Below are 19,471 nucleotides of genomic sequence, written 5' to 3'. Positions count from 1 at the left end.
GATCATGGCTGAACACATAATCTATCTACATTATGGCAAAAGCGCAAAATACGGGACAGTGAGCACACGGGACACAGCGCTGTCTCTCGGAATGACAATGTGGCGCTTGAAGGTAAACATTAGACAGAGGTCTGTCTGGTTGGTTATATAAACTGAGAAAAGTTTTATCTCCAACCAAAATCACGTAGACACGTAAAAACCCGACGTTTCGGAACCGGCTTGGTTCCTTCATCAGGGGGGACCGTGGCGACGTTGCAGCAGCGTCTTGTAGGCACTCGCGCGGTGGTCAATGACCCCACGCTTTGCCGCGGAGCGTAGTCCGTGCGCATACACCGGGGGGAGGGTTCCGAGGGAACGACTGATGTTTTGAGTGGATTGCTCAGTACGCACGGCGCCAGTGTTTAAGTGATTTTGGTTGGAAATAAAATAAAAGTTTTCTCAATATGGCGCTGTACTGCCATAATATTCATGGCTAAGGAGTAGCCGGCGCCATAATTGTGCGTCAACATATCCTTATATATCATATCAATAAAAAAAAAAAAAAACCTTGTACATAAACTTCATCATCATTATCAGTCTGCTTTTAAGCCTAACGCAGGGTTACGACCTTTCCCAATGATTTCCAATAGACCCCGCGAATGGCGCTAGCTGATTTCATGTTGTGCCTGCAAACTTTTTTTTGTTCTACCCATTCCGGCCGTTCTCGGCTGCTCATCCATTGTTCTCGGCTTGCTCATCCAGAGCGCTTGTCCTGGTCTCTTTCCTGTCCCGTGTTCTTTTTTGCGCTATGGTTTCTGAAGAACGATGAACAACCAACACGCCCAAACGTTCTCCCTTCGTCCATTGGTATCCACTCCGTCACTCTGAATGATCACATGTTATCTGACATATACAATACGTGGCTTTCCCAGCTACATTTTCCCTCACAATGTGCGTTAGGATATCGGCTGCCCCCCGATCCACTCCACAACACGAACTGAATCGAATTACGGAGCATGTGTGAAACAAAAAACTGCATTGAAAGAGGAGTCGGATTAACCGTAGCAAAAGCTTGCCTGTATGCATTAAGCATACGTCGCTGATGTGATGGCGGTGAGTGTTTTCAGATCGTTTAAAGGTGCCAGGCATGCGTTTATCGGTGCTTACTTACGCATCAATTTGTTTTTTTTTGTTATTTAGAGTTGGAAAACGTTACTCTTTAAACGTATGACTGTACTGTTAATTTTTCGCTTGGATATTTGTGTTTTTTCCTTGGTAATATTAGTGGCATTTTTCGTTAGCTTTACATGCGACTGCTTATCATTGAATCTGTTATTGGCATAAAATCAACCATTTTAGTAATTAAAGAAGCAAGAAAATGGGTAGATACGTAAAATAGCGCGAATAAATGAAAGGAAAACGAGACATGGAGCGGGGCGCTTCTTTCTCGTTTTGTTTTCATTTGCTCGCGTTAATCAAAGTTCATTTTGCAGTGACCCCCTACGCAGCCACGATGGCCTAGAAAAGTAGGCTTGAGGTGGCGACGTCGAGAAACATTAGCAACCGTCGTGTGTATTGAACATTCACGTGAGTGATTTTTTTTAAACTGCGGAGTAGTTTAAGGGACCGCCCTGTCGTCGTCTCATGTCTCACGTCGTTGTCACGCAGGTCCCACGTTTGATACACATAAGCCGAGCAGGCTGCACCTTTGGAATGCTAGCGCTTGCTTGCCCGTGAGCGCCACCGTCGCCGAAGCGATATAATTAGTCTGTCCGAGCCAACGAATCGACAGCGAAACGCCAGCGTCTGGAGTTGGACACAAATCTACGGAAGAGAGATGTGGAGGCGGAACGGCGGCGCCGGGAGTAGACGCATTGCGCTCGGAGCAGCAAACGGTAGAAAAACAGTATAAAGGAGATCATAAAGCACAAAAATATACAACCACAAAACAAATCAAAATAATCACAAGAAAAGAGCAGAAAAGGGTATAAAATATCACATATTCTAATCACACTAAAAGAACCGAAAGGAGCAGAAACGGGCATGAAATATCACATAATAACACTAAAAGAACAGAAAAGAGCAGATAAATACAAGAAAAACAAAAAGGAAACAGGGCCAAATCGATGCTCCGCAGTTCGTACAGCTTTCACTAGGGGTGGGACTGGCTTTGACTTTTTTAGATGCGAAGCAGCTCTTTGACTCACGTGTGTAACGTCGTACGTTACGTGCGTCCGTACGAATGCGCCGCAACGCGTTCCCCTCGCCATAGGTGTTGGAGCGTTGCCAAGTGGGTCACGCCACAGCTTTGCGTTGACGCCACGCTCCCCTCGCACGCTTCCCTCGCAGATGCGCGCTGAGGTCACTCTCTCCATCACCCGCAGCATGCTCGCCGTAGCGCCCGCAGCTGCCGGCTGCTCCTCCCGCTCGCAACACCTCTGAACGTGTCACTTCTCTCTCGCTTCACCCGTGGTAGTCAAGGCGAAACGCGCGCCTGCTCCGGTCCAGCGCCCGTGTCTCGACTCTGAAGAAACAACGACTACGAAGTCTTGCCGAAACCCAACCCGCCTCCCGTGTCCTTGCGTTTCAAACAAACGTTTATTCGAGTAAACGCTACTCCGAGTTTCGCTTCAAACCGTTCTTCCAGCACCCGCGTCGATGCCCGTTTCAACCGGGTCAACGCCGTGCGCACCGCTGCTGCTTCGCATCCCATCAGGGTTCCCTTCGGGGAGATGGTCCAAGTTTTTATTTGGCAGCATTGCTATCTTGCTCGAATATGGAAGGAAGTGCAGTGGCAATTTTATTCAGATTGATTGAGCACAAGAAAAATGCTGAGAAAACTATCTGCAGCACCCTGCCTTACGATGATCAAAATTACAGTTGGCTCCGAAGTATATCTCCGGTTGGGAAGCTCTTGCGCTGGAGCAGATTAACGTTTTTCTCGGTGTTTAAGGCTTCCCGCGTGAAAATTAAAGGTAATGCGCTGCGAGTCGACTGATGAGCTAATTTGTTGACCAGTGATCTAAAAAAAACTCACGAGGGCCCCTTATAGCCATTCGCCTAACACGACTCGAAGGCGAAAGCCATGCATCTTCTTTTTCTTCACAGTCGATGTATTGATCCTCCTTCCCTGTCCCCCTCCAAAAGCTTTCTTCACCTAACGTGGTTTTGCACTGCCTCCGTGATCGGCGCACCTTTGACCAAGCGACGATATCATGTGATAACGTCATCATGTGACGTCAGGTTATGTGACGGTATGTCGACGTCACACATTAAGGCGACCTGTGACGTCATGACGTCATATGGAGACGTCATCACGTCATGATGATTTGTTTGCGTCACTCGTGCTGACGCCGACGCCGAGGGAAGCTGATGGTCAATTTTCGTGTTTGATGAGTCATGTAAGGCTTTCGCTTTAAAGGGACTCTAAAGTGAAACAATGAATCGGTTTCGATTGATAAATTGTACTACGAGAACTCTTATGGTCGTTAGTTTCACCACCGTGAGTTTACGAATAGAGGAGAGAATCAAGGTCAAAGTTTCATTTTTAAGTTTCGCGCCGAGATAACCGCGCATGACGTCACGGATTTGAAAGTGTATTTCTCGTATATTGGCGACATTGGTCGAACGACATTTCCTGAAACTTGGTATATCACCCCCTCAGATGACAATGTACTGCAACTTTTACTGATTGGGAAGTAGGTAGGACCTACTAGACACCGTTAAAATCTATGACGTCACGTCGTCTAGTGCGGCAATTTCAAGGTGCCGTCGCCACTCGCATTTTCTTTTTGCGCGTTTTCTTGCCTACCAACGGTCTTCTCGCGGCAAGCGTGCTGATTTTAGAATTTTGAAAGAGTAATTTACGAAGATGAGAAAAATCGTTTTCCTCTTTAGTGTCCCTTTAAAACATAAAGCAGAGCATTGAATGCGCCGTGGCTGGGACACTTGTTGTGACGTGTTCGTAATAACCCAAGTCTGAACTCACGTGAAATCCCAGAAACTGATGTTACTGTCCGGACTGAGCTTTACGTGCTTGCGGGCGAGTGTGCTTCCGCGCAGATTGCCGAGCCAGACGTCGTAGCCAGCATCGGCGAGCACGTATCCTGCGGTAACGCGACCCCACTCAGTCACTACTTGGGCAGTGGTTGTAGAGCAATCACCGAAGAAAAAGATACGCCATGTAAATTAGGCGACCTCAACGCAAGGTGTTGGCAACGAAAAAAGCTACAGGTATCACAGAAAAATTTGTATTGGGTGACCGCAATGAATCCGCAGGCACATTTCCACCTTTTGTTCTGCGAACAATCTCTTTATTTGTAACCCTTTCTTCAAGCAGCACACACGCCGCCGATACACTCGGGCCTCCCCAGGTAGCCACATAATCTGTATGCTATCCCGTAATCACGTAAACTACATAATAGCAAAAAGAAAAACAGAAACAGATGGGGAGCCTCGGCAATGACCTTTAAATGCTTTCAGGAGCCGACTGTGGGGCAGGTCGTGGATTACTAGTAGCCGAAGGGCGTATTACACTGCGCGAGACTACATATTCATATATGACCCTCAGCCACGGAGAAAGAAGTATTTGAGGAGGAGAATCTGTAGGCCGCGGCAGCGCGCGAGTAGCGCGAGGGCGGCGCGATAGCGTCACGGCGAATGCGGCTTACGCTGAAGCACGACAGATGACGCTTTCGGCCTGTTGCCATCTTTTACATGCTCTTCTATGGACGCGACGCATAAAAATCGTGATAGCGCCTCGTGCAATGTAAAATTTCTAAGATTTCTCTCTGTAACGTCAATCGGTAGATATGACAGATATTTTAGCTGCAGTTCCTAATCGATACTGCCAGAATTATAGGTCGTACAGCGCTTGAAACGAACTGCTAGTAGTGGCCCCTGAGCAGGCGACGTCTGCCGCCGCATGCACGCGCCCCTCGCTCCTCCCTCGCATCAACGTTACTAGAACATGGCTCGCATGTTGTGCGCGCGCATGCGTAGGTGGCCTTGGGAGGGGAAGTTCCCTTCGCGATTTGCTGGTTTTATTTCTCTTTCGTGCTCTCAGTGGCTTCCGCGCGCTTTTCACGCCGTGCGCGCGCTTTCCGTGCGCGCGCTTTTCACGCCGCGACAAAGGAGAGTGCTTCACAGATTTCGACCAGTGCTTCTTTAGGATGGGACGGAAATGATTCGTTCCGAACTGCAGCAGTGGATACGCGTCCTGCAAGGAGAAGGTAACTACCTTCAAAGTTCCTAGTGACCCAGTGAGATTGGAAGCGTGGGCTCGCGCCATACCAAGAAAAGACCGACAGCTGACGCCTCGTGACTACGTTTGCGAGAAGCACTTCTCGGACAGTGACACAGACATGCAGCGCTATTATGGCGAGATTGGTGCCGAAGTTCTCCCTGACAAACCGAATGGCCAGTGTTGTTACGAGACGCCGTGCCTTCAATCTTTCCGCGCTGTCCCAGCTACTTGTCTGTTGTTCTCAAAAAATGACAACGTGAAATTTCTAACACCTGTGGTTTTGTAACGTGCACCTAAATGTAAGCACACGGGTCTTTAGTATTTCGCCTCCATCTAAATGCAGCAGCCGCAGCAACCTAAATCTGAATTGATGGCATATAGGGTAAGTCCCATCATTCGTTGAAATAAATTATACCTAACTCTTTGAGTTCACGTTATCAAAATGATAGATTTCGCGTTGTACAAAATATATCGCGCTGGTAATTTTCCTGCATGTGACGCCATTTTTCTCATTAATTTACCGAAAAAACTTGGAGTGCGCTTGAGCTTCGCCTTTAAGAGTAGAACGCGATAGCGTAATCGGGCTCCGTGCGCGTCGACTTCTCAATTGCTAGCCTCACCGACGCCGACACCGATATTTCTGCGAAACGAGCTCTTTAGCGCAGTCCCGTTATAATTTGGAGCCGGCGAGGACGCACAAAAACACATCCATTCGGGGGTGAAGCGCGAACGGCGAATCGACGACGAATGGCCTTGAACCGACGAGCTTCGTCGGAGAGCGCGGTGAGAGGGACGCGCGCATTTTTCCTTCTCCGCTAGCGGACTCTCACGACAGAGGGCGCGTGAGCGCCGTGCCCGATTCCGTGACTTTATTAGGACGCCCGAGCGAGCGCAGTTTCGCCTCCTCAAGAATTCTTGCTCCGTGCCCTCAGCTACAACCATGGTTGTATATCCTCTTAATATAGCGTTGCTTTCGGCAATCGATTTTAAGGCTTGAATCTCGTACATGGGGTACCAGATCAGCTTTGGAGTAAAAGAAAATGTTTTATTTTACGTTTAATAGTTTTTCCAGGTGCTGACAGTTTTAGCACTAGTTCTAGCGGAACACTAAGACGGAAACGCTCGTGTTGACGCCGACGCCAACGGTCAATTTCCGCGTTTGATGAGGAATCGAAGGCCTTAAATACTGCAAGACCTATAAATTGATGATGACTCGTTGAAAAGGAAATGTCACTGAAGCCCCTGTTTTGCCAAGTGGACCCGTGTTTGTCTGGTCCTGGCGAAAACAAACAGCCTTCTCGAAACGCTGGCTCCAGCTACATTACTTTACGACAAAATCTCATCACTTCAAGCTTTCATCTTCCCACGAACTTGTCTTGAAGTGCTTCAAAGCTGATCAAGAGATTTGATTTTTGCTCCATAATACATAGTGGTTATCTTACCGAGGCTCTGGTCTGCGTAATTGGTCACCCACGTGACGGCCGAGCCCAAAAGGCCGTGCACGAGGAGCAAGGGGGGTCTGCTGGCGCCGTCACAATCACGGTAAGGCGAACCAGTTGTGGTCTCTTCGGTCTCCAGCCTCCCTCGCGGTATCCTGTAGAGGCCGAGCACGTATCCGTCGTCGGTCACTACTTCTCGGGATTCTACGGGGTAGCCCCGGATTTCGATCAGCTCTTCCTGCGCAAAGGCGTGACCAACAAAGGTTGCAGTTGAATGTTGCCTAAGAAAACGATTATTGCTTCGTGCTTTCCTGTGCTTTTTTGTGCTTCTGTGCGAATAAGAAAGAAGCTCGAAGAAAGAGAAAAAGTGAGTGACGCAGGAGGCAATCTTTCGACAAGGAGGTGCTTTTGTGGGCAGCAACAGTTGCTGCTGCAAAGACAAAATGCAAATTGCATTTGCAAATTGCAAAAGCTGCATGTAAATAATTTTTAACAGTTAAGCTCGAGGTATGTCCGCGTAGCGTAGACACAACACTCGGTGGATATGCGCCACAGAAAGCGGGTATGTGCCAAGCAGCTCCTAGCATAGCATAGCCATGCGTAGTATAGTATAGCCAGGGGGTGGGAAAGTGAAGTAAGGGTGAGAAGGAGTGATGTGAGGGTGTGGGAGAGGGTAAAGCATTGCATAGCCACGGATATGATGCAGCAAGGGGTGGGAAAGAAAAGTTAGGGTGAGGAGGAGGGAAATGGTTAGGAGAGAGAGTAAAGCATAACATAGCCTTGCACAGTATAGTATTGCAAGGGAGTGAGAAAGGTAAGTGAGGGGGAGGGAAAGAAAGATGAGAATCATTTATTCACAAATAAGTTAATTTACACAACGGTTTAATTGACGATAATCGGTTATATGTGTTCCGGGTTATATGCGTATGCGGCAAGCGAGCCCGCAACTTCGGGCCTCCTTAATTCCCTCGTTCCCCTGGTTAATCTGCCGCATAGCTAGTTCCGTGTTTTGTAAGGCTAAACGTGGTCACCAATGCTACTATGTAATCGAGCCATTTGCCATTACAGAGCATGCAAAAGCTCAGTTCCTTCAGCAGCAACGCTCGCTTCTCACCAAGCATCGCAGCCCCGTGCCGTAGTAGAAATCTTCCTCGCGGAAGATGGCTGCACAAACGAGTTGTAACCGATGGCTGCTTGCCGGTGCTAAGTTTCGCAGTCAAAGCTTCACGCAGCTTCTTACCCTGAGCGGTTCAAGGGTCGACCTACGTTAGCGCGCGTCATGAAACGCGTTAGCTCAATCCCAGTGTGATTCCGGAGCGCGCTAATGTGACTACTTGTAATGTTAGCAGATTATAGAGCGCGGCGTCGGCACTTGGCGGCATCGCGTGGCAAGAAGCGCATCTGATCCAAATGCCATTCTTGATTTATGTCAACTATCGGCCAATAGCAGCAATATGCTGTGTTACGAAATAGAGCTGGCGACGGCAGCTCCGGGGAGAGTACCCGCCGCGGTGGTCTAGTGGTTGCGGTGCTCGACTGCTGACCCGAAAGTCGCAGGATCGAATCTCGGCCGCGGTGGCCGCATTTCGATGAAGGTGAAATGCTAGACGCCCGTGTATTTGGATTTAGGGGCACGTTATAGAACACCAGATGGTCAAAATTTCCGGAGCCCTCCGCTACGGCGTTTGTCATAATCGCACCGTGGTTTTGGGACGTAAAACCCCAACAATTATATATTATTATGCGGGGTGAGTCAGGACTGGCCTCTGTATGAAGAGAGGGCGCTTGAGAAAAGCTCAACTTCACACTGCGCTTGTAAGCTCTCCTTGCGGCGCACGACTGCGAGATTTGGCTGAGGTGTTCACAGCAGCGTCTGCTTTCCGCGGTATGTGCTTTTTCCCAAGCAAGGGGGGTCGTTCAGGAGCCCTTTAAAGAATTAGGTTGTTGTGTTGGAGTACAAGGTTCGACTCGTCAGTTGGGCGCCGAGTTCAAGCTTACCCGCCGAAGTGGTTAGCGGTTATGGTGCTCCACTGCTGACCCGAAAGTCACAGGACAGAATCCCGGCCGCGGTGGCCGCATTTCGATGGAGGCGAAATGCTGGAGGCCCGTGTACTTAGATTTAGGTGCACTTGAAGAACCCCAGGGGGTGGAAATTTCCGCAGCCCTCCACTGCAGCGTCTTTCATAATTATATCGGGGTTTTGGGACGTAAAACCCCAGCAATCATTATAAATATTGAGTTCAGACTTGACTTTCCCTATTACCTATCTGTAAGATAGCAGAATCAACAACCATAACCACGAAAATCCTGAGGGATTCACAAAGAAGAAATATAGGGCAGCTTCGCACTAAGGGTGCCAAGCCTGAAGGAAGTGCGGAGCGGGACGGCCTTCATGTTTCTTTTTATTTTTACTGCGTAGCACTTCAGGGGCCCGACTTGCCGTCCGTATACATCTTATGTGGCGTGATCACGCTCACAATCAAGCGCTCAATACAAGCCTGAAACAATGCTAGCCGTTCTCAAAACCAGGTTAAAGAACGAACAAGGTGTAAAATATTATAATTAACCCTTTCAGCCCTGGATTTTTTATTTTGGTCGGGGAATCTTTTTGTGCGTGTTTTCCTAATAGTTATGACCTCAGAAGACCAAAAACGAAAAATTGAGCCAGTGGTGCAAGTATTAATGGATTACAGACATGACGTCAAATTAGGTCATCAGGGCTCAGCGGTTGCGAAATGAGAAAAATTGCATCTTTTTTCCTGCTATTCACTAGAGTACACAAAATGTGAACCACGTCTCATTTTTCAGTGTGATACTCATTGAAACAGCTTCGATACGTCGATCCAAAAATGGCGCTTAGTCGCCTCAGCTGACCCCGCTCGCCGTCACCCATGACTTCGGTCAAGCTTCTTCTTCTTTGCGGCTCCCAGCTCCGCAAGCATGTCACAATTTTGATGTCAATCGCAGTGGGGATGATTGAAGAAGTATTCCCCCAAGAATCGGCAGTTTTGGTTTCATTTCCAAGGTGCGCCGCGCAAGAGAGGGCGCCACCGCCTCACCAAGCGCGCGATTGCTCCTCTCACCGGCGCTTCTCCGGCGCTTCGTCGCTGCATCTGAAGGGGCAAAACAACCTCACGGAACTCGCTGCGGGCGACACGTATCTCAACGGCCGTAATAAGCAGGAAGTCGATAAAGCGCAGCATAAGGTAGTGCGCATGTCGCACTCTGAGTTTGCGAATCTCTCTAACAAGATTATACTCGGTAATGGGGAAACCATACGTGCCTAACTCAAACACTGACGTCATTGGCGGCCTAGTAAACGGAGCAGTGGGAGCTCAACAAACGGGAATCGCGGGGTGCCCGTTCTACGCACTTCCGAAGGTTTCACAGTTAGTGGAGTAGTGTATTTAGAACTGCACCGATCGCTACACAAGATTTTAGAGCGCAGCTCTTAGGCGCCCGTTCCTGCGTTGAGCGGCGTAGCCGTTGGCGTCGGTGGCGTAACCGATAGAGCGAACAACGACGAAACAGAGCGAACACGGAGTCTGTCGATATCACGAGCCACTGGTCTCTAACCTCGCTTTCTTCCTCCGTCACGCGCACTGGCCCCTCGGTCGGAGCTCGTGCGCGTGCAGGGCTGGCACGTGCACTGCGGCTGGCTTCGCTTGTCGTAATAAGGCTGTCGGCGTTTCGCTTGGTTCGCGACGCCTGCAGTGCACAGAGTGGTGTGCGTTAGGGTGCCTTGATGCGCGGACATCTGCGGCGTCTACTGCGGCGCGGCTGCCATATTTTAGCCCACGGCTTCTTACCGGCGTCTCACCCCTCTACGGCAGCTGCGCTGAGAGGCACGAGATGCGGGGCAAAAAATGGCGTCGTGGCGGCATCAGCCCCTTCAAAGAATGGCAACACCCTAAGGGGGGCGCACACATCGAGGCACACTAGTGTGCGTAGCACTCGAGCGCTAGCAGTTTCTGCGGCAATATTACGGTGCGACATGGGCATGAACTAGTGCGGTGCTCCCCGAAGATAAAGACGATGAGTAAACGTGAAGCGCTTGCGCGTGGGGCTCATCAGCCATATTGTTTTGGTTGCCGGTTCACTGGTGTAAATATCTAATAAATCTACATCTCGCCTCCGTCACAATTTGTAACGAATGTTACATTGCTACAACTGGGGATAGCCAAAACTTCAAGCACAGTTGGCGTTGCCCCAACATGAAAGTGCGCTCAGAATTCGCATTAGGCAGTATCGTAATGGTCGATTAATTTTTCATTTTTTTCCTCTCTTTATTTCTTTTTTCCCTCCTCTCTCTGTTTTTTTCTGTCTTTTTTGTCTCTGTTTATTTCTGTTTTTCATTCTCTCTTGATGTATTTCTTTCTCTCTTTCTTGCCTTTCTTTCTCTCCTTCTCTCCCTATTTCACGCTTCCTCTTTCTTTCTATATCTTTCTCTCTTTCTCTTTATTTCTTTCTCTCTCTTTCGTTGACTCTCTCTTTCTTTCTCTTTCTGCCTTTCTTCTCTTCCTTTCTATTTCTCTCTTAGCCTTTTTTTCTATGCTATGCTTTACTCTTCTCCTCCTTGCCTTCCTCCTCACACTCACTTCCCATTTCCACCCCCTTGTTATACTATACTATACAGAGCGTGCCTCGGTAGCCGAGTGGTTACGATCGACGCACGCGTTCGGATTGAGGATAGGCTAGTTCGAATCCCGCCTCGCCAAGAATTTCTTTCTTTCCCCTTATTTCTATCCCTCCCTTTCTCTCTCTCTCTCTCTCAACCATCAGAGTTATTCCATGCCACGCCGGACAAATCGGTGCACGTTTTCTGGGAGCAAAGCACAAGAAGACGACGAAGAGAGCGCGTGCCGGTTCATGATGATGATAGTTTTCTGTCAATGACTAATGTCATAATGAAAAGCTCAACAGCTCCGCTGTAAAAGCGCGGGATCCTGGGGCCAGCTCCTGGGCGTGAGTGGAGTCTTCAGTCCATGATCCCCTGAGCTGCGACCGCCTATCGCGCTCTCCTGACCAGACTGAGGTGGTCTCAGATGTTGACCCTAGACAGCGTTGCTAGAGTCAACTGTCATATCGAAAGAAATGGCATGCTACACACGATGCTTCTGTCGGCGTCAGCGTCCTTTGGCAGCATTAGAGCACGGGCGCCTCTCGTCCTCCAAAAGGGCAGCGTGCTGCCCACCAGGAACACGATCACAGCATTCCTGCACGTGAAACAGAGGGCCTGCTATAATATTTATAACTTGCTCTGTCAGTCAAGAACCATCGTAGGGTTCAATGACGGTTACGAGACATGTCAAAGCTATATCGCGTTTTTCTTTATTGTTTGTCTTTTTTTTTGAACGAATGCCGGCATTACATCGTAGATGGCTCTATGGGTCACATGTACTTCGAAGTACATGTGACCCATAGTCACATGTGGCTGTATGTATTGTTAAGTGTTTATCAGTGTATGTATCATAATCATAACCCGGCACCTGGAGTAGCATCTCAGGCGAACAGCCATGCTAACATCTCCATCATTTAATTAAAACGTTTCAACTACTGATCTCAGACAAGATCATGACCTCGTGTACATGCTTGCACCTTTGCATGCCGATGTTGGGGTTAAGAGTAGCGTTCTTGCCGGTTATCTTTACATTCTTCCTTGTCTACGAGTGTATGCTTCGGATTTTTAGAGCCTGTGCTGTTGTCTCTGTATCTCACAATATTTTTACATTGTTACTGTAAAAAATAGAATGTGTTCGCCACCATTTAGAGTGGTCACATTCTTTTGTTTCCTTTCAGTAAAAAACAAGAGAAATTGGGGAGGGGCGATGCAAGTAGGCAAGGGTGTTTCAGCTACACTAACGTGAAACCTGTGGAGGGGCGAAGCATGCAGTGTGTGCTGTTGTTTTCCACAGCAAAATCACCGCTAATGGGCAATGAGAGACAGACGAAGGATTAGACACAGAGACCCGCAGTTCGCTTTTAGTTAACATGCACGCTGCGAATCTTTATTGTTCAACTACGCACAAGAGAAATCTCCCACTGGCACTACATTGCAGGTCAAGATCCAGTGCCTATATATACGGGATGGCCGGTGAACGGTTGTGCATCGCGAGAAGTCTGTTTTCTTTTCAATAAAGAAACTCGCTAGCAGATGCTGCCTGCGTCAGTGTTGCCTCTCGCGGGCGAGGGCGCGTTCTCGTTCCTTGCGAGCTGGTAGTTTAGCGTTCATCGCAGAAAGAGCGTTTCCATAGTCAACGCGCGCCATTCGCTCTCTCTCGCCACACGGCGAGTGTTGAGGCGGTGGCGCCGTCTCTTGCACTCAAGCAAATGGACCGTCCCAACAGCAGACGACGATGCACGCCGACACGCCGAGACCCTAAGGTGCTTCGCTCCTAAAAGGTCATGTAGATCGTGTAGCGAAATTCAGCCGACGCCGTGTGGATTATTTTCATGAACTGGTAGACATGAATAGGAAGGATCAAAATACACGTACTAAAAGATAAGCAGGGCAAAGTTATTTAAAATTTCAATGACGCCCCGCCACGGTGGTTTAGTGATTATGGCGCTCGGCTGCTGACCCGAAGGTCGCGGGATCGAATCCCGGTCGCGGCGGCTGCATTTTCGATGGAGGCGAAAATGTTTGAGGCCCGTGTACTTGGATTTATGTGCGCGTTAAAGAACCCCAGGTGGTCGAAATTTCCGGGGCCCTCCTCTAGGGCGTCCCTCACAATCATATCGTGGTTTTGCGACGTTAAACCCCAGATATTATTATTATTACAATTTCAATGACACGATGATGGTAGCAGACTTCTGCTCAGAACTGTACAGTTCACAGATAAGTCACCCGTCCTCAAACGAAATCAATGTGGAACAAGGCACTGAAGCGGGGTTTCTGTTGGGTGGACTTGAAATTGAGCCAGAACACAAGCTAAAGGCAGCCCAAGTAGCCATGCCATTTAGTATTACTGCCAAATTCGTAGCCAACTAGAACAGAAAGAAGTTATGAAAAGGGTGAAATATTATTTAGTTAATTAATTTATTCATTTACATTGTGAACCAGCTAAATTAAAGTTTCCTTAAGGTATCTACTCGGGCGTATTGAGTACATTGTATCCTAAGAGTGAGCGAACTTGTCACTGAGCTACAACAGCCAGTAACGAAAAGACAATTTTTTCCTTCATTCTGGTTTCTAATAATGAACAAATAGGCCACGGCAGTATCACAGGCATGACATGTAATCCTTTTTTTATCGTTCAGCTTACCTTTCTGCTGATGCCGGCAGAGCGCGATGCACCCGGCTGGAAAACTGCGATCAACGCCATACAGCAGACTTGCCTCCTGCCTGTCTACGTGTCAACAGCACATGCGCACTTCAACAATATCTGGACTATGCCTCCTTCATCGACAGCAGTTGGTGCTCTGGCGGCCCTCGACGGCGCAGTGACGGCGCTGCAGGCATTTCGCTGGAGTATAAAACCGGATCGCAACCATCCACACACCATAGGGCACGGCAGCATCGCTGGCATGACGTCAAATCCTTTTGTTTTCATCGTCCAGGTGAGCAAACACTACGGCGAATGTTTGGATGTTTTCGCTCAAATAACCTTTGTTATGCTGCAGTGCCCAGGGCTGCTTTGCTTATTGTTGTCTAAAACGCTGTTTTACGTTGAGAAATTACTGTTACATTGTGGGGACGTTGAGACTAACCCTGGAACTGGACCTGACCTAACCTTCAAACGGATTCAACAAATTTCTGATTATGTCAAGGAAATTAAGATGACCGGTTCACTGCCATCGAATACAAACTGGAAAAAGTAGCAGCCCTTGATGAGAAGGTTTCGTCATGTGTGACCACGGTAAACAAATTACAGCAATCCCTTTCAGCTATGAAAGCAAGAGTAGACGACCTTGAATACCGCTCACGACGGTCTAGTCTAATAATTTAGGAAATTCCAGAGAATAGCAAAGAAAATGGCAGGGACCTTGTTGAAATGGTCAACGAAGATGTAATAAAGAAGGCACTTGAATTAGAACCCGTGGCTATCGAACGGATTCATAGACTAGGAAGACCTGCTGCCAGTAACACACGGTCGATAATACTAAAGCTTCTAGATTTCCGGGAAAATACTACTATACTGAAGAATTGCTATAAATTAAAGGGATCAAAGATCGCGATGGGAGAAGATTTCACTCCCCGTGTGCGCGTCATCAGAAAGAAACTGTGGCAAGTATATAAGGCAAAGAAACTAGCAACTGAAAAGGTAAATCTTGTATTTGACAAGTTAAAACTCTTCAACGATAGGATGAGGATAGGATGAAGTTGCATTCGGCCTATTAAGCGCAACCCTCAGCAAAACGACAAAGAATCCCGAGCGCGCGTGTAGCGTTCATGCAACACTCTGACACGCTCCAAGTAAAGTTCGCAAACATAAATGTTCGCAGCATTCTTCAAACGACAACCTGGGTAGAATCATTTTTACTCAGCACAGATCCCGAATTTGTCGCACTCACCGAAACGTGGCTGTCGAGTGAAATCAGGGACTTCGAGATAACGCCGCCCAACTACGTAATCTTACGTAAAGACAGAAATACACGTGGGGGAGGTGTGGACATCGTAATAAGAAAAGGTATCGCTTTCACGTCACTCCCTGATGTCGAAGGGGTGGAATTTATTTATTTATTTATTAGTGAAACCTACATCGCCCAAGTGGGCATTATTGTAGGGGGGTTAGAAAGGAAAAACACAGTTTTACAGTAAAAAATGGCACACATTTGCGCAGAAATGCCTGCGTATTCACGAAAAGCACACATCTTGTAGTGATGAACAAAAAGCATTGGCTGGGAGATCAACAGCACACGCATCCAACTTATTCCATTCACGAGTAGTGAAAGGAAAAAAAGAGTTAGCGAAGACACCGGTACGACAGCTGATCTCGCGGATTTTTTTTGAATGATCATTTATATGTGACACGTAGTATGGTCTCATCATGTTTAAACTCTTGTTGATGCGAATTTCATTACAAAAGATCGAATGGAAAAACTTTAATCGCAAGAATTTTCTGCGCTGCTCGAGAAGTTCCCATGCTAAGTTGCCTTTAATACAGGTAACACTGGAGTTAAAGTTATAATTGTCGCTGACAAAGCGTGCAGCGCGGTTTTGTATGCGTTCAAGTTTATAGATTAGAATTTGACCATGAGGATCCCATACTGGACAGGCATATTCAAGGATATGTCGGAAATTTGTAACATACAAAGCTTCTTTCAGATTTTTTGGGGCAGACTTGAAATTGCGTTTAATAAAGTTTAACACACCGTTGGCTTTGCCAGTTACGTAACCTATATGCTTATTCCAAGATAAATCGGCAGAAAAGTATACACCAAGGTATTTAAAATGTTCAACACGGTCCAGTTGTGCTCCTGACAAGCTGTAGGATGAGTGAAAAGGTTTGCTTTTTCTGGTAAAACTAAGAAAACAACACTTTTTTACATTCAAACACATCTTCCATTTCTCACACCACCTCACCACAGTGTCAAGATCACGTTGTAAAGCACAAATATCGTCCATACTGTGTATTGATGTATAAATAACACAATCATCTGCGTACAGCCTCACGTTCGATGTTAGCGTCTCTGATAAATCATTAATATAGACCAGAAAGAGCAAAGGACCGAACACCGAATCCTGTGGCACCCCGGAAGTTACGCTGACGTATGAAGAAGACGAACAATTTACTCGGACGGACTGTTTTCTAGAAGATAAATAATCCCTCAACCAACCAAGAACAGATGCAGGCAGACCTAAAAAAGATAATTTATGTAATAAAAGAGCATGCGGAACGGTGTCAAACGCCTTCTGAAAGTCTAAAAATATCGAATCGACTTGATGACCTTTATCATATGAACTGAAAACATCATGAGAAAATTCGCACAGTTGTGTAACACATGACAGACCAGACCTAAAACCATGCTGAACTGTACAGAAAAAAATTATTCGTTTTCAAGTGCTTTATTATACCGCTACATATATCGTGTTCAAGAGTTTTACAGCATACGCTGGTCAATGAAATTGGCCTGTAGTTGGCAACATTATTTTTGTTTCCAGACTTTGGTATCGGCACAACATTTGCTAGCTTCCATTCAGATGGCAGTTTCTGATCTTCAAGCGATTTTTAAAATAAGACAGCTAAAAAGGGTGCTAGAGCTCTTGCACACCTCTTCAATACGTGATTAGAAATAGCATCAGGTCCCGGAGCCGAGTTTGGTTTAAGTCGTTCTAGCAGAGCGCACACACCACTAGCGGAGATAACAATATTATCCATAGGTTCCAATCCCTGTGGTGTCGTATATGGCATTTCGCCTTGAAATGGTTCAGAAAACACAGATTGAAAATATCGATTTAAGCAGGCTGCATCTTCCGAAAAGGTTGTTTCACCGTCAGTTATGTCCGGAATGCCAACAGAGTCCACCGCATTCGATCTCACATACTTCCATACCTCTTTGGGATTAGTAACCAGCTTTCTTTCCAGCGAAATAAAAAAGCTATCTTTCGCCTCTCTTAATTGTTTCTTTAACATTCGACTTAACTCGGCGAGTTTTTCTTGAACATCAGCAGTTCTTGATGAACGGAAACGCTTGAAAGTGCGATTCTTTTTATTAATTAACTTCCTTAGGCTCGCGGTAATCCAAGGTTTATCCGCTCTTCGTTTCCCGGAAATAACCTTGGAAGGTACATGAGCACTAACAAAATTAGCAAGCTCGGTTTTAAAGAGTTCCCAAAGACTGGTGATGTTCATGATCGAAGAACACTCTTGGAGTTCAGTGAAAAACGAAGTAAGATTGGATGATATCGCTTCATAGTTACCGTTTTCATAAAAATAAATTGTTCGCGGTGACATTCTCTTTAACTTTAGTTTTGGGCAAACCAAACTACCAACAACTACCTCATGATCACTAATCCCAGTCATCGTTGTAACTGACTTTATGAAGGTGGGATGATTATAAAAAACAAGATCTAGTATGCTAGCACATAGCCCACCGTACCTTTAAGCAGTTTTTTTTGTAAAATGCACTTAACTTCTTGTCCAATGGTAATTGGTTGCATTTATTGGAGTCCCTGTTCACACTTAGATGCATTGCATTTCCTGTATCAATACCTGCACGTTCACGCTTTTGCAAGTAGGCTTATACTGGCTGGGGATTTTAACCTCCCCGGTATCGACTGGCTCACCATGAACCACCAGTCACCTTTGTCCGACATTATTATTGATGCTATGCTAACATTTAATCTCTCTCAAATTGTTAAAGAGCCCACTCGTGTACAGGGGTGTTATTCAAATATACTTGACCTAGTTTTTTTTAGTGACCATTTTCCCACAGATAAGGCCATCATTGAGCTAACAGACGGCAGACCAGATCACAGGGTAGTATCATGTTCGATTTCCCTTCGTGAAAATAAGGCATTAAAATTCAGTTTTGTCCTTTTTTTGATTTCAGCAACGCTGATGACACTAGTGTACTGGACCACTTGTCACACGAATTTAGTTCCTTTGAGCAGCTTGCCGGTCACCAGGATGTCGATATCGAATCGTTGTGGCAGAAATTTAAAGTTGTGTCGCATTGCATTTCTCACTGCATACCTACTAAAACAAAGAAACACAGTTCAATCCATGGATAAATTGGGACATTGTTCATGTAAAACGTACAGTAAAGCGCCTCAGAAAGTCTTCAAAACAAACATCGAATCTCATAATTAGTAAGAACTTTACGGAAGCCATCATAGTTCAATGAAGTCTCAAATTAAAGCAGCCAAAAATCGCTACTTTTCTTACACTTTACCTAACTTTCTAAGTGATGCACCTCAAAACTTTAGGAACTACCTAAATCCAAAAGATAAAAACGCTAGTACAATGGCCCCAGAAGAAAGTAGATACAGAGCTAACTTACTGCAGACAACAACATCCCGCCGCCTCTAGAAATTCACAGCGTCAACCCCATTGAACCACTCCGCATAAACGAAACAGCTATCTTTGACCTTTTGCTAAAAACAGATAAAGAAACAACCGGGGCCTGACAATATACCAAATGAGTTTCTCACCCGTTACGCCGAATGATAACCAAATATCTGTTTATTATCTTTAACATATCCCTAAAGAATGTTCACTGCCCAATGACTGGAAGACGGCACAAGTCATACCAATTCACAAATCGGTAGTGAAGCTGACGTCGCTAATTATCGCCCAATATTCTTAACAAGCGCAGCATGTAGAATACTTCAAAACATTATTCTTAAACATATAACTACTTACCTTGAAAACGAGCACATTTTATCACCATCTCAGCGTGGGTTTCGTAAAAGTCTTTCCACGGCCGTTACACAACTAACCGAATTAATACATGAAATGTCATCGACCATCGACCATCAAAAGCAGATCGACCTTATCTCACTCGATTTTTCAAAAGCATTTGACCGGGTTTCGCATCAAAAGCTAATAAAAAAAATTCGGCAGATCACACGTACCGTGGGAACCGATGTTATGCGAAGCATGAGCGGGATGGTGACTGTGGCGTAAATTTTAACATTGAGCGAAACGTTACGGAATGACGCTATAGAAATGTGGAAGTGGTATACACACACTCATATGCTGAAGAGTCGCGTATGTATTATATAACCAGTTGTTTACAGTTGCGTAACGATGACAAGAGCAACATGGGTGTTACCAACACCAGACGCGGTAAGCTGATATGTAGTGCTTATATTCTTCAGTGGCGGATAGCGCGAATCCGAACAGCACGAAGACGAAACAGA

At 46.4% G+C, this 19,471-nt stretch overlaps 1 protein-coding gene across 1 annotated transcript in view; it reads right to left on the bottom strand.

Annotated features, from left to right (window-relative positions):
• The window catches only part of LOC119405367 (gastric triacylglycerol lipase), a 32,611-nt gene extending 14,688 nt beyond the window's left edge, over positions 1-17,923 (bottom strand). Inside the window, exons 1-3 of the mRNA XM_037672204.2 lie at positions 17,894-17,923; positions 6,667-6,901; positions 3,968-4,085 (exon numbers count right to left, since the gene is read on the bottom strand). Of these exons, the coding sequence (XP_037528132.1) occupies positions 3,968-4,085; positions 6,667-6,901; positions 17,894-17,923 (383 nt within the window). The remainder of the gene's footprint in view (positions 1-3,967; positions 4,086-6,666; positions 6,902-17,893) is intronic.
• Between the last annotated feature and the right edge of the window lie 1,548 nt (positions 17,924-19,471).

Source organism: Rhipicephalus sanguineus, chromosome 9 (genome assembly GCF_013339695.2).
Source record: "Rhipicephalus sanguineus isolate Rsan-2018 chromosome 9, BIME_Rsan_1.4, whole genome shotgun sequence".
NCBI classification, from domain to species: Eukaryota; Metazoa; Arthropoda; class Arachnida; order Ixodida; family Ixodidae; genus Rhipicephalus; species Rhipicephalus sanguineus.
Note: the sequence above shows the minus strand (reverse complement) of the source record. Positions and strands in the feature narration are given on the sequence as shown.